At 34.7% G+C, this 14,157-nt stretch overlaps 1 protein-coding gene across 1 annotated transcript in view; it reads left to right on the top strand.

Annotated features, from left to right (window-relative positions):
• NCAM2 (neural cell adhesion molecule 2) overlaps nucleotides 1–14,157 on the top strand; it is a 124,245-nt gene that overhangs the window by 61,341 nt on the left and 48,747 nt on the right. The window contains exon 12 of the mRNA XM_065677124.1: nucleotides 3,408–3,581. Within this exon, the coding sequence (XP_065533196.1) occupies nucleotides 3,408–3,581 (174 nt within the window). The remainder of the gene's footprint in view (nucleotides 1–3,407; nucleotides 3,582–14,157) is intronic.

Consider the following 14,157-nt stretch of genomic DNA (forward strand, 5'->3'; position numbering starts at 1 on the left):
TTATTGTTTGGGGATCTCTTTTTGTTTTATTTTTTAAGGGATTCCTTAACATCATACGTGAATGCAGTCACTTAATGAACAGAAGAATAGACACTGTGGAAAGAAGATGAAGTTGACTAAGTGTCTCACACTTGTTTCTTTTAATGACTTATTTTAATTTAAAGGGTGAGCTTTTGATGAATTATCCCTTGTTTTGACAGAAGTGTAATTGACAACAAAGACAGCAGTGGAACTTCTGAGAAAGTGTATCAGAATCTGTGCCATCACTAGGTGATCTTTAGATCATAATAAAGCCCATACTTTCTCAACTTATATCCATAAAAGTAAAGAGTTATCAGTGCCCACAGCTGAACTCTAATATTAATTTGGTTGGTCTTAGAAGAAAAGAAGAACAAGAAGCATCCACAGTTCTATCCTGCAGAATTCAGAGTACACAACTTTACAAATTAATCTTCACTCCTGATAGACATTGAGCCAAAAGCCTTGCAATTCTAAGATAAAAATCATGACAATGCTCCAAATAATTTCAGCTGACAGGGGAAAGCTCAAATGCTGAAATATTTATCTAGATCTGGACCAGAAGGCTGTTTACTTTGCATGATCAAATTCATACTCGTTAGAGAACTACAGAATTAAATTCAGTTCCTTATGTTGCTAATGATCTTTGGGAAAAAAATTCTAGATTTGTCTAGCCTGAAAAAGATAGTAGGTATTTTATTCTATCTTAATGGAACTGCTAGTGTTTGTTACTGATTCTGACTAGGAATGTATCTCCTGTTGTATTTTCTTCAGTTAAATTCACTCATACCTTAAAAACTTATATAGTTCAACTCTGAAAACTGCATAAAAGTTACCTACATGCTTGGGTTGTTTGTATTGTGGGATGCATACTTAAAATAGTATTGTATTTCACAATTAAATGAGTTTTTAACATACTGCATTGTGCTGGTTAGGCAAAATATTTTACTGGCTTTTCACAGAATCTTCATGTTATGCTTGTTACCAAATGGAATCATATTTTTATTTGTCAGGAATTATATGTGAATCTGCAGTAGAAAACATTTGGTTCTTCTTGAAAAATGTCTTCTTCCCTATGACATGTTTATTACAGTTGATCTTATGCAAATGTAAAGACACAAGGAAAAGTGATCTCCTTAACATTATGAAAGTCAAGAACAAATTGTATATGTAAATAACACACTTCTGTTTCATACCATTGATCAAATAATTGTTCTGGTTGAAATTAAATAACAGTAATTGTCTTATAAAAAGAGCATGCAAAAACGTAACATAAAAATACCCTGATTGTAATCAAATATTCATTCAACCTTAAACAAAACGTTTTCTTTTGTATTGAAATCTTCTAACAGAAAAGGAATAAAAGTGTTTGGAAACCATTTCTAATATTATAGGTATCCACAGCAGCTTTCAGCTTGCAGTTAAATCCACAGAGCATTTATTTTCAGTACTGCTGAACTATATTAATCTTCCCAAGTGACTGGTATCCACATCATTCATACAGTGATATGCTGCTTCACTTCGGCTATCCTGGATTGCTTTTGCTCGCATTCTTATGTTGTATTTTTCCCACCTCTGTCAGAACATTCATTTGAGCTAAGAAGAGAAAGAATGGTGCTTAAGGTACTGTGGCTATTGGGGAAAAAGAATAAAATTGCTCTCAGCTATAATGAGAACCTGCAGGGAAGGAGTCACAGGCTGGTTCTAATCATCCTCTTCTGATTTTGGGATCAGTGCTTATGCAGCAAGCAACTCAAAACTATTTCTTCAACATTATATATCCTGATGAAATGAATGTTTCCTGGACTAAGATAGGATTGGAGGGTTTGTACCCCTCAAGCAGAGATTTGCATTCTACTCAAAACTTTTGTGTCATGGATTGATATAGTTGGGTCTTTAATAATACTAAAATTATTCATCCATGTAAATAAATTATGCAGGTTTTAACCCAATAAGCACCAAGCACTAGAAATTTCAAGAAACCTGTGTTCTGAAATGCTGACTATAAGAGGCACAATATTAGCATTAATACACTCTGACAACTGGAAAAAATTATGTGCCTGATGTTAAAAGGTTACACAGATCAGCCCTTTAGAGTAGCTTCTGAAGGTGCCCTTTTCCTGAGAATTTGTGGATGATATGTCCTTAAATCCATTCTTAAATATTTTATTAACATTTTTTGGCTCATTTTCATTCACATACAATCCTGGGTGAAGCTCATATTGATTCTGTGGTTATTCCCAGCTCTCTGACAGCCCTTGAATAAAGACCACAATTTATGTAAATAGTTCAGTGCCCACTAACCAACTGATAGGCTTTGGCTCAAATTCTTACATGTCTTTATAAAAATATCTTCCATACCATGCAGACAAAAGTAATGCCAAACTTGTAAGCAGGCATGAAACAAAATTGTCAGGTGTATCACAAAAGAAATTTTTTGTGGTGTTTCAGATCCCTGGTATTCTGTCTGCAGAACTAAAATTCTTCCTAGTTTTTTTGGTTTTTTTGTTTTTTTTTTGTTTTTTTTTTTTTTTTTTTTGTAGCTATTACACTTTAAAATATAGGACAATTAGAAAAGTTAGTCTTTAGTCTTCAATGTGTTAGTTTGGTCTTACGTTGTAAAAGTAGCATGATGTTTCTCTTTTTAGAGATGTACAGCTCCCAAGGTTATTTCTTCGCTTTTGTTTCATATTTAGCATCTCAACACCTACAGACACCTGCTTTATTTTCATAGTTCTTTTCTATTTTGAAAGATACATACTTGCTTTTGATTTCAGAGAAAATGTTTCTTTCAGCCTATTACATAGATTATTTCTTAATCTGAAAAGGTAATAGAAACCTTCCATTTATATTCCTTTCTAGTAGCTTGGAATCCAGTCTTCTGGAAAAAAAAAAAAAAAAAAAGATTCATGTTATCAGCTGTATTTCAGAGTTTCATAAAAATTGATAAATTATATGTACATTTTTGTCTTAATCTTATTTAGAAGAATTCAGACTCTGAATGATCTGTTTAGCCATAACTGTTCCTCTTGTTAAATTGGATTTAAAGTTTGTTATTCTCTTTCACATAATTGTACAGTAAACAAATGAATCTCTTACATTTCCCTATAATGAAATTAGCTATTAAAAAAGATCATATTAGGAAAGAAAGACAGAAATTGTAAGTGGTTTTGCATGATTTTATCATACAAGAAAATAGATGCGGTTTTCTTACAGCTCTCTCTTAGAAAGCTTTAGCTGTTTATCTAATCTAAACATTATTGCATCATATTGTAGATTTATTTTTTCACATTTTAAGATGCTAAGGAAACTTTTTGGGGTAAATTATAAACTGTTTAGGTCTGTCTAGTTGCTGCTGATTATTAAATTAATGTTTGTAATTTTTTTAGATGTGCCATCAAATCCTTATGGAGTACGAGTTTTAGAGTTGTCACAAACTACTGCCAAAGTTTTATTCAATAAGCCAGATTCACATGGAGGTGTGCCCATTCATCATTACCAAGTGGATATAAAAGAGGTAGCCTCAGATACCTGGAAAATAGTTCGCTCCCATGGAGTTCAAAGTAAGTACAAAAGAAATAAATGCAAGTACATGCTGAGGTGGGATGTTTACATAGAGCAATGTTAATGTTAATTTTAATAATACATTCAACTGATACTCATTTCCTTACATCCGTATTTACCCTTCAATTTTTTTAACAGGCACTGCAAGTTAAAGCAGCCCCAACTGTCTTCTGATTTATACAGCAGGAGGTGAATGATAATTTTGCAGCTATCAGCACAGTGATGGGAGAAAAAAATGTAGTATAGCATATGATCTGATCTGTGCTATTTCTTTGCCTTTTGCATCCCATAACCCCCACACAAAAATGCTCTACTAAGCAGACCATGTTCCAAATTACGGAAGTATTTTAAAGAAACATTAATGAACACATAGTTAACATGTATTCAAAGAAAGACTTCTTATTTTCTGTTTTTCTTAACCAATCACAGAAACTTTGTGTATAAATGTAATACTGTAAATCACAGTAGCATTAATTTTAGTCCAATAAGCTAGTTTTTCTTTCAGTGCTAGAAGATCTAAAGAAGACAGTGTATTTCCTCCAGTTGCAGGGCATACACATTAATGAACATTAGTCTACCTCTTCCCTTTTTTTCATATTATGTTTCAGATCAAGTTTGACACTTTTTTCTCATAGCTGTTTCCTTCAACAAATGGGCAATACCTTTCTCTGATGGGAACTGCTACACTGTACCAAATACAAAAACTGGAGTGACCAGTCCGAGTAATAGGGTGCAGTGTACACAAATGAGGCCAAGCCCAGTGACTACGGAGTGTAATCATATGGATCCATAATTTAAATGTAAAGCCAGGACAAAAAAAAAGAAAAAAAAGTTCTATGTTAACTTTGTAGAAAAGTGTATTTACCTTGCTTCCCATAAAACTTTATTTTCTATTATTTCTGTTAGTGTGAGGTTTGTGAAAAGATTAATTGATTACATTGGGGAAAGATGTATAACTTGACAGACTCTTGTTATTAGAGTTGGCTGGAGCTTCCTGCAAAAGTTCACATTGATTTTGAAACATTCTTTCAGTATTACATGCTTTTAAGTTGTAAACAGCTAATTTTGAAGATTTCTGTATAACATGATTTGACTTTCTTGGAACTATTTTAGTGCAATAACTGTTTGAATTGTAATTTATTCTAAAAAACAGAGTAGAATGGCAGGTACAAAACCCTGCAATCCTCATGAAGACAATACCGCTGTGAAGTAGATTGTGGGTATTTAGGATCTCTGCTGCCATTCCTACTAAAATTGAATATGCAGCTTCTTTGAGAAAAAGGCTCTAAATGCTGCCATGTTGTTTCCCTATGTCTTCCTTTTTCCAATTTGCCTTCTTTCAACCACATATTTTCCTCTTCATTTCATTGTCCCCCCAACTGTACCACTGAGAGTTTTGCTGAAAAAACAAAATAGGTCACACTGGTTTTGAACATCTCAAAGGTACCTCTGAATAGAATGTATTACCAAAGACTACTCTGAGTGATGACAAAACCTAGTAAATATGAAAACAACCTGAAAAGTCATCTTGGTCTACATCTAGATATACTTAGCAATAGTTAAATATTGGGAAGGTGAACTTTGCTGAGAGGACATTGGGCAGTATTAAAAATTAATGATACCTCCTTGTTTAATTAATAATGTTTTCTGAAATCTCTATCCGTATACCCCTGTTTAGAAAGATTGCGATTGTATATCTTTTCTCTTAATTTATCTCTGAACTGCTTTAGAAATAAAAAACTATTTCAGAATTTCAAATATTTGCTAGGAAGGAGCCATCTTGGTTTCGTAAAAGTTGGTGCTACACTGCGTAATTTGATAGAGAAATAAAAGGGACACAGTCATATCTATTGGAAGTTTTTGCAGATATTCTGTAATGAGTTAAAAACTTGTTCTATTTGTGAGGTACTATAGGGCCAAACCAGAAAAATAAGATGTGCTACCAGAACACATACAGAACAGCCCAGAACAAAGTCTTTGCACTCCTAGTGACCTTTATTAAAACGAAAATACTGCTAAATGTAGCTGGAATCTTTCTGAAAAAAAAACCTGTCTTTGCTTGTTTCCAGCAAGTTTTCTGAAACATCTGGTTAATGTCCTCTCCATTTATGTTTTAGCCTACTTAAGAGCGTCAAAATAGGATAACAGTGAGATATCCTCTTCTAACTCCCTACTTTCAGTTCCTGAAAAAATTTAAAGAGGCTTTTCTTAGTGGAAGGCTCTTCGTTTTCCTTTAGGCTTTTTGAGACATTTAGGATACTTTTAAGTCTTTTGAATGATAATAGAAATTGCATGTTTTTCAGATAGTTTCTCATCTTGCTTTGGTAACTAAGAACCACTTCCCCTCTGTGCCTCAGTATCTTCTCAGCTGAGTGAGGAGGATGTTAGGCTACACACAGTCAGTATTCTGTATTCTCAGCTGAGTGAGGAGGATGTTAGGCTACACACAGACAGTATTCTGTATTATGATTTGTAGTTGGGTCATCATAATTTCCATACTTGGTCAATATTCCTTAATGGAAACAAAATAGCTTTTTTTCATCTGTTCACATTTTAGGGACAAGTTTATGGCTAAGATTCAAATATAAATGCTGTTTACACAGGGACAGTTAATTACTTGCACATCTCAAGTAATGGTGCATGCATAATGTATGAGTCATAATTTTTTCCCCAGCAGCCATTGATAAACTATGCTGAAATTTCACAGGATGTCCTTTTATCAGACTGATTTAACTTGAGAGTGCTAAAACAGCACTGCAGCCCTTTCTTGCCATTCTTCAGCATAAGTAATATGCAAGTTCGGAAACCATCTTTTGAAGGAAAGAGGGAGAAAAACCTACATGCCGGAGAAAGTTATGCCTAGAAGACTGTTAGCCTTCCAGTACAGAGACTGTGAAAGCTAAACCGCATCTTCCCATCGCTGTCTACTATGAGCAGAAGGAATAGTGTAGTTGTCTTCATACAGTCACAGAGGACAGCCATAAACTCATAAAATTTATGAAAACTGTATTTCTCAATGAAACAAATGTGGAAATGGCTGTACAGAAGTTAGTTTGTAACTAAAGTGTTAATAAAAGATTAATAGATGTTTCAAAAAGTTTTTTTAAAGAAATTGCTTCTGAGGCTAGTAAGTCATTAATTTGCTTGTTATTATGACCCAATAATTATGTCTAAAAGCTATAAGTAGAATCACAATTGTCTGGTTTTATTTATGCAAAATATACAATAGATGCTTACAAAAATTGCTAGGCATACTTATGTAAGCAATAGTCCAGTAAATATAGATAAGTTTAATCAGAAAAATTAAGCTGTATAAAACAGATTCAGTGCAAATCTATTCAATCAGCCTGCAGTTCACTTCATCTAGGAAGAATACTGCTGATTTCTTCAAAGAATCCCTCAAAACAGTGGCTTTTGACTAACTGTACTAGTGTAAACTATTTTCAGGTCAAATTAAGGAGAAAATTCCAGTTTTGAAGCTGTAGCCAAGAATATCTGTTTCCTTATTCCCTCCCCATTGTCTTTTATAATGAAGAAAATATTGCTTGAAAGTCTGCTGATTGCAGCTGTTGAAGGAAAGCACAGCGACTGAAGCAATCAATAAATCTGATACACCAACTTCAGCCTATAAAAGTCATAATCAACACTATCATAGTTCACCAAGAGCTCAGTTAGCAAAAGGTAGCCAGATTTTTTTCTACACTTGTTAGGTGCTCTTCTAAACATGCAAATTGTTTTGTTGAAGTATAGCTGCAAATCTATGGATAGCTGCACTTTACAGTCACGGTGCAGTGGGGCTCCCTGTGGGTCAGAGTCCTGAGGGGAGGTCGGTGGGTAGGGACAGTCATGGCTAACAGTGCAGTCAGGACAGACATTTATAACCCTGTCAGGAGTGTGAAGAAGTCCATTGATCTTGAAGTAACAGAAGTGCAGATAATACAGGCAAGGTTCATTCCCTCAGGAGCATTTGCATCCTTTCAGTAAGACAGCTGGTAAATCCCTGAGTGTGAGATGTTGCCCATGCACCATCAAGAAGGGGATAACAATCAGTGAAGCGCGTTTGCCATGCTCTTCTCTGTAGACACAAGAAAACCAGCCTGAAGGCCTAAGATACCTGTGCTGGGAAAAATTGATTTACCGCAGTCTTCTGTGTGATTTTATAAAAAAAAAAAAAAAAAAAAAAAAGAAAGATTTGCTGCTCCATTTCTGAGTGATCAGCAAAGACTTCATAAGAAAAAGCCTGCATTATTAAAAAGCCTGTGAGATTCACTGGTATAACTCTAATAGTGAAGCAATTGAGTTCTTGTTTTGTCTTAATAGAATTATAAACATCAGTAATTCTGGTTCAGAGGCAGCAAATAATGCATTCATGAAAAGGATGATAAAAGGGACTTAGTTTATACACGAACCTAAACCACTGTGAAGATGTACTTGAAATCTGAAAAAAAAACATGCTCTGAAAACTTCTGTATGTCTTCAACAAGAATACAAAAAAGTTCATTTCAAGTCAGTCAACAACAACAAAAAAGAAACACAACACACCAGACAAAACAAAATGTATGGGCTTTTTTAGTGTCTTTTGTTTTGTTTGTTTCAGGAGATGTTCTATTGAGTTTCAAGTCTTTCAACCAAATTATTCCTGGACTTAGTTCAGCATTTGTAGGATATTAACATAAAATGTTTCTTACAAAAAAGAAAAGCAAAACAGAAAATTAATAGATGCTTTTCTGAATCTGTTTGCGTTTTGAAGTTTAATGGTCAAGTATGGTTTCTCTTTTGACATTTGAGATTTTTCTTTGCATGGCAGAAAGCAGAAGCTCTATGAAATTACATGCCAAATATATGATTAATTATTGAATACATTCTTTGTAAATGTATTTCATGCAGTAATATCAAGACACATCAGAGATGCTTTATCAACATATGCTTATGCTTTTTTATTGAATATTCTATGGAAGGAGACAATAATGTTCAAAGTCTTATGGCAGGATAATCAGGCTGTGTAAGGAAAGCGGTTAAATCTTTATTTAACATGTGTTTTTACAACTTTCCATTATAATGCAAAATGAAAGGATGCAAAATATTAAAACCTAAGAAATGTTGAAATATTCACTCTATGTCCAAGAAAAGGAAATCCATTGATTGGTGGACAAGTGGCATTTAGCTGCATATCTGAAAAATAAGCATAACAAACAAAATTCTTTTTTTAAAAAAAACATACTAAGGAAGTATGTACAGCATCTTAATCTTATGCAAACTGAAGACCACTACGTTTATGATTTTAGTTTTAGCTATGAAGATGTTTTCAAACTTTAAGCATTACTGCTAATACTTGATTTCAGCATAACTTTTTGCTATCTCTCTGGTTCTTGACAATTTGGATATCAAATCTGAAAGAAGTACTTCTTTGTAATTTCACATTCAAATCTCAGCAGGTTCAGTTCATTATTTTCATCTAAGTGCATTAGATTTCATGTACTTCATGAAATCATAGAATAATTCTGAAAGAAAGGGGCCATCTGCTTCAGACCTCCCCCCCAGGTCACAGCAGGGCCAGCTTCAAAGCTTTGTTAGGGCTTTGTCTTGAGTTTTTAATCTCTCTATACACAGAAATTTTGTATTAAGTGGCTTGTTTGTGAAATAAGGGGATTTTTAAAGAAGGTCGTGTCTGTACTATGTTTTCATATGCATTTAACTCTTGCAGTAGTGTTATAGTAGAGAAATGATTTTCTGTTACCCAAGATACATTTTTAAACTGCTGTGCCATATTATGCCTGGTGCTGATACTCTTTTTACTACACATGTCCTTAAAGGGAGTTATGTACATGCCAGTGTACATAATAGATACATGGGTTAGAATTCACATGTACTACATATTAGGTTATAGGTTTTACTCCCTGCTTCTTTTGTGCTGAAGCATGATAGTACGTACCCATTGATTACTAAAACACTTACCCAGTGTAACAATAGTTCACCATTAAACTGGGAATTTTCAGATGGATTCTTGAGAGGTATGAACCCCATGTAATTTATACCTGAAGTCTCAGAGATTTTTGTACATGCTAAATGATGCCATAAGTAACTCAGAACACATTTCTGAGTTCTGAATTCAGTGTCAGCATCTGATTCTCCATTTAGCAGTCTGGTAGGCAGGCAGTTTAAGGCCAGTGAAAACATGGATTAAAAAAAACTGTAAACCCAAACCCCCATTATTTGTTGTCACTTTATACCAAACTTGTACATCAGCATTTGATGCACAATATGGAGAATATTAAAATGTCACATTGTCAAATTGACCAGGTTAGTGTTTAATTTAAGAAACTGTCTGTTGTCAATAGGCAATAGTTGATAATACTGTAAAAAGAAAAAAAAAAAAAAAAACCCCTAGGTGATTCCTGATATCAGTTAATATCCTAATGATACTATTGCCAAGCCTAAATGGATAGTTAGCTTGATTCAAAGCTAGTTTTCTCAGCTTAAACCACCTTTGAAATGACAAGAATGTGGGAGTTGCATATATATGCAGGATTTACTAAGCTATAGTGGTGTAAGATTCAATACAAATAACATGAATAAAAAGTCCTTAATTTTAATTAACCTAAATTCTTCCAATAAAATGTCATGGTGCAATTTGCAACATGTCATATGATTAAAAAAAAAAAAAAAAGTTAAGGAATGGATGCAATTTACAACCAATATAGATTACTGTTAAATGGTAAGAAAAAGACCACTTTTTATCCAAATAAATTTGTGTGTATACCTGCATGTGAGAAAGTTATTCAGCCCTTTAATTCTATCTCCTTTACTATTGCTGGCCTCCATCCAGCTTAATCTTCGCTGTAAAAATCTTATGTGGATAGAAAGGTTTGACTATAAATAAATGCCTTAAACTAAATTACATGGATGGATTAGAGAACCTAGAAACTGAGAAGAAATGTAAAGGGAAAGCTAGGTTTAAATATTTCAGGGTTTTATGCAGACCTAAACCATCAGGAGAATGAAGTGTACTTTTCACAGTCAAAGGTGAAAAAAATGTCATGAGTAGTGAAGAAAACCCAGACAATTTACTTCACAGCATGAGTTCATATCTAAAAGCAACTGAGCGTTATGCAGATATAACCACTGTCAATATACAAGATTACTCTTCTTTTCAATAGCTTGTAATTCTGTGTTTGCAATTGCATTTAGTCAGTCAAAGCTCACTGCAAAATGTGATTTATGGTCTTGTGGTGTTTATTTTAAAGACACAGACTTGAAAAGCTGTAAGAACAGATGCAAGATACTTCAATTGCAAGAAATATGTAATAGATATTTTAATAAGCAATTAAATAGAGAATCAGTTATTCCAAATATATTTCTCCTAGTGTTACTCTGTTCTATTAAGTCCTGGCTAGTCCCTAATTGGGCCTTTTCAGGCTTTTCATGGTGGCACACTCTCAAGCAAATTTGCAGCTAACATGCTGATCTGGCTTGTAAAGGTAAATCTCATTAAGTAAAGAATGATGCAGTGCAATATTGGATATGAATAACTGATAAATGAGACTCATGGTGAAGCTGCAAACTGCTTTTCAAATCTGCATTTGTATTCGTTTGCATTTATTTTGCATTGCCAATCTGCTTACAAGAGGTAAAGTGCATTTATGTTTATATGCATTTATATGTGTATATAAACTTATGCTGCAATTAGTAATACAAAACAGAAGAGTATTCCTTGAGAAGAGAGTATTCTCCAGATATTTTCAAGGTCATTGAATGACGGAGTAATTATGGATGGAGTTTTCCTTTCGCCACATAAAATAATGAGGACTATCACAGCCCTATTTGTATTACGTATCATTATATCATTAAACAAATTTCCCTTTCAACTCTTTTTTCTCTCTTTTCTTTCTCCATTAGCAAGAAATAAAGTATAGTATGCAACAACAGGATGAGGAAGAAAAAAAATATTAAGTAAAATTAACTTTGCACATAGGATGGAAAAGAGCAGTTGTTGAAATCATCATTCATGTCAGCCTTGATGTCTTTGCTTTTTCACAATAGTGAATGACTTAAAAGACATTTGGGATCATGCTCTAGTCCCTTTGCTTGTCACTATGAGGGTGGCCTCTTTGATGAGAGCAGTCACCAGGAGTTGGTTTATTCTTCCCTCAAATGGTGATAGTTAGGTTTTTGCCAGCCCCTGCATTTTGTAACAGAGCAAGTAGCGTCTTTTTCTCACACTTTGAGTGCTCCAGAGCTGAAAAATTGAATGGATTACAGGAGCAAAGGACAGAACTACTGTGTCATAACCTGCTTCCTAGGTAGCTCCAAAACTACAACATGCCTTGGTTATGGGACAATTAGTGTTAACAAGAGCTTCCAGCTTAAAAAAAATCTGTTGAGTGATAATATACCATTCAAGAGTATAGGAGACTACTTTTGTTGGCATTTAGACTAAGTGATTTGTTTGGAGCATAAAATTGACCAAGTAAAATAAGTAGCTTAGAAAGAGAAAATAATGTATTTAATTTCTAATAATGAATTCAGTGGTATGTTATAGTACATAATTCTCTGTACATAGGTAAAACTGATAAAAAGGTAGATATAAATATATTCTGTTTATTACTGTTAGTGCACAGAATTATAATAAAATTCAAAGTCTTGAAATTTTAAATAGCAGTCTCAATTGAGATGCAACACTTGCTAACATATATTAATTTGCCTAATATATCTCTATTACTTTGTGTAATAGCTCTACTTCCCTGAACACAATATTAGAAATTTTTGTTCCTTTGGGCTCTGCAGATATACAGAGTTTAGCATATGCAGGTTTAGCATTAAGAATGCCTGAATTCTTGGTGTCTTGGAACTTTGTAAGAGTACTGATAAATTTGTAGTAATAAGTAAAGAGAGAGTGATTTTCTTAGGTACGTTGGGTCTATCTGTTTGAGAAAGGCCACCACTTAGTTGTATCTGTAACATGGTGCAGTTTTGTAATACTGTAAGAAAACTAGATAATTGCATGATGAGTAAGAAAATTAGTACATAACATGAAACAACTTAAATGTGTTGCAAAGTATTAAGCTAATAAAAATGTTGTAGCTCTTCAGATCTTGCTGACTGTAGGAAGAATATGCACTTGTTAAAAGTAAACTGCTGTCATTATTTTATTGGACTTCAAAGGCATTTTCTTTAAAGTTTTCCCTTTTTGTGTGTGTGTGTGTGTGTGTGTGTAATAAAAAGATATTTGAACCAGTAATCATTTAACTAGCTTAGGATAATGGCAGTTGTTTAATTTATCATCAAATAAATACTGACACACGCACACAATGCGATGTGTGCAAAAAGTAAAGCTTGTTCTAAAATAATGTATTATTATTTAATAAATAAAATTAAGGTCTACTGTGTACCTTGAGGATGCCTGACATATTAAAGATTAGGTTATTATAAGAGCATTTGGTTTTGAAATGTCTTTAAACTGTGTGGTTTTAAAGCTCTTTATGTATTTCCATTTTAGCCTAGTTAGAAGGTTTCTGTATGGGAAAGAACACCAGTAAGTTGAAATTAGTAGTGATACCTCACATATCCTAGGAATTTTGGCAATTTTTTGAAATACGGAAGATTGCTTTTGTTAAAAGTGTGCTAAAAAGATTAGCATTAAAAATAACACCACTTTTAACAAGAATAAGAACCAAAATCTGTCTACCACAGTTAGATCCTAGATGCAAAGAATTATTACAGGACAAGAGGATAATCATAGAATCATAGAACAGTTAGGGTTGGAAAGGACCTCAAGGTCATCTGGTTCCAGCCCCCCTTCCATGGGGCAGGGACATCTCACACTAAACCATACCACCCAAGGCTTCGTCCAACCTGGCCTTGAACACTGCCAGGGATGGAGCACTCACAACCTCCCTGGGCAACCTATTCCAGTCCCTCACCACCCTAACAGGAAAGAATTTCTTCCTTATATCCAATCTAAACTTCCCCTGTTTAAGTTTTAACCCGTTACCCCTTGTCCTGTCGCTACAGTCCCTGACGAAGAGTCCCTCCCCAGCATCCCTATAGGCCCCCTTCAGGTACTGGAAGGCTGCTATGAGGTCTCCACGCAGCCTTCTCTTCTCCAGGCTGAACAGTCCCAACTTTCTCAGCCTGTCTTCATACAGGAGGTGCTCCAGTCCCCTGATCATCCTTGTGGCCCTCCTCCAGAACTGTTCCAACAGTTCCATGTCCTTTTTATGTTGAGGACACCAGAACTGCACACAATACTCCAGGTGAGGTCTCACAAGAGCAGAGTAGAGGGGCAGGATCACCTCTTTGACCTGCTGGTCACGCTCCTTTTGATGGAGCCCAAGGTACGGTTGGTTTTCTGGGCTGCAAGCACACACTGCAGCCGGCTCATGTTCATTTTCTCATTGACCAGCACCCCCAAGTCCTCTGCAGGGCTGCTCTGAATCTCTACTCTGCCCAACCTGTAGTGTGCCTGGGATTGCTCTGACCCAGGTGTAGGACCTTGCACTTGGCATGGTTAAACTTCATCAGGTTGCCATCAGCCCACCTCACAAGCGGGTCGAGGTCCCTCTGGATGGCATCTCT

The sequence above is a fragment of the Lathamus discolor genome, chromosome 4 (genome assembly GCF_037157495.1).
Source record: "Lathamus discolor isolate bLatDis1 chromosome 4, bLatDis1.hap1, whole genome shotgun sequence".
Lineage (NCBI taxonomy): Eukaryota > Metazoa > Chordata > Aves > Psittaciformes > Psittacidae > Lathamus > Lathamus discolor.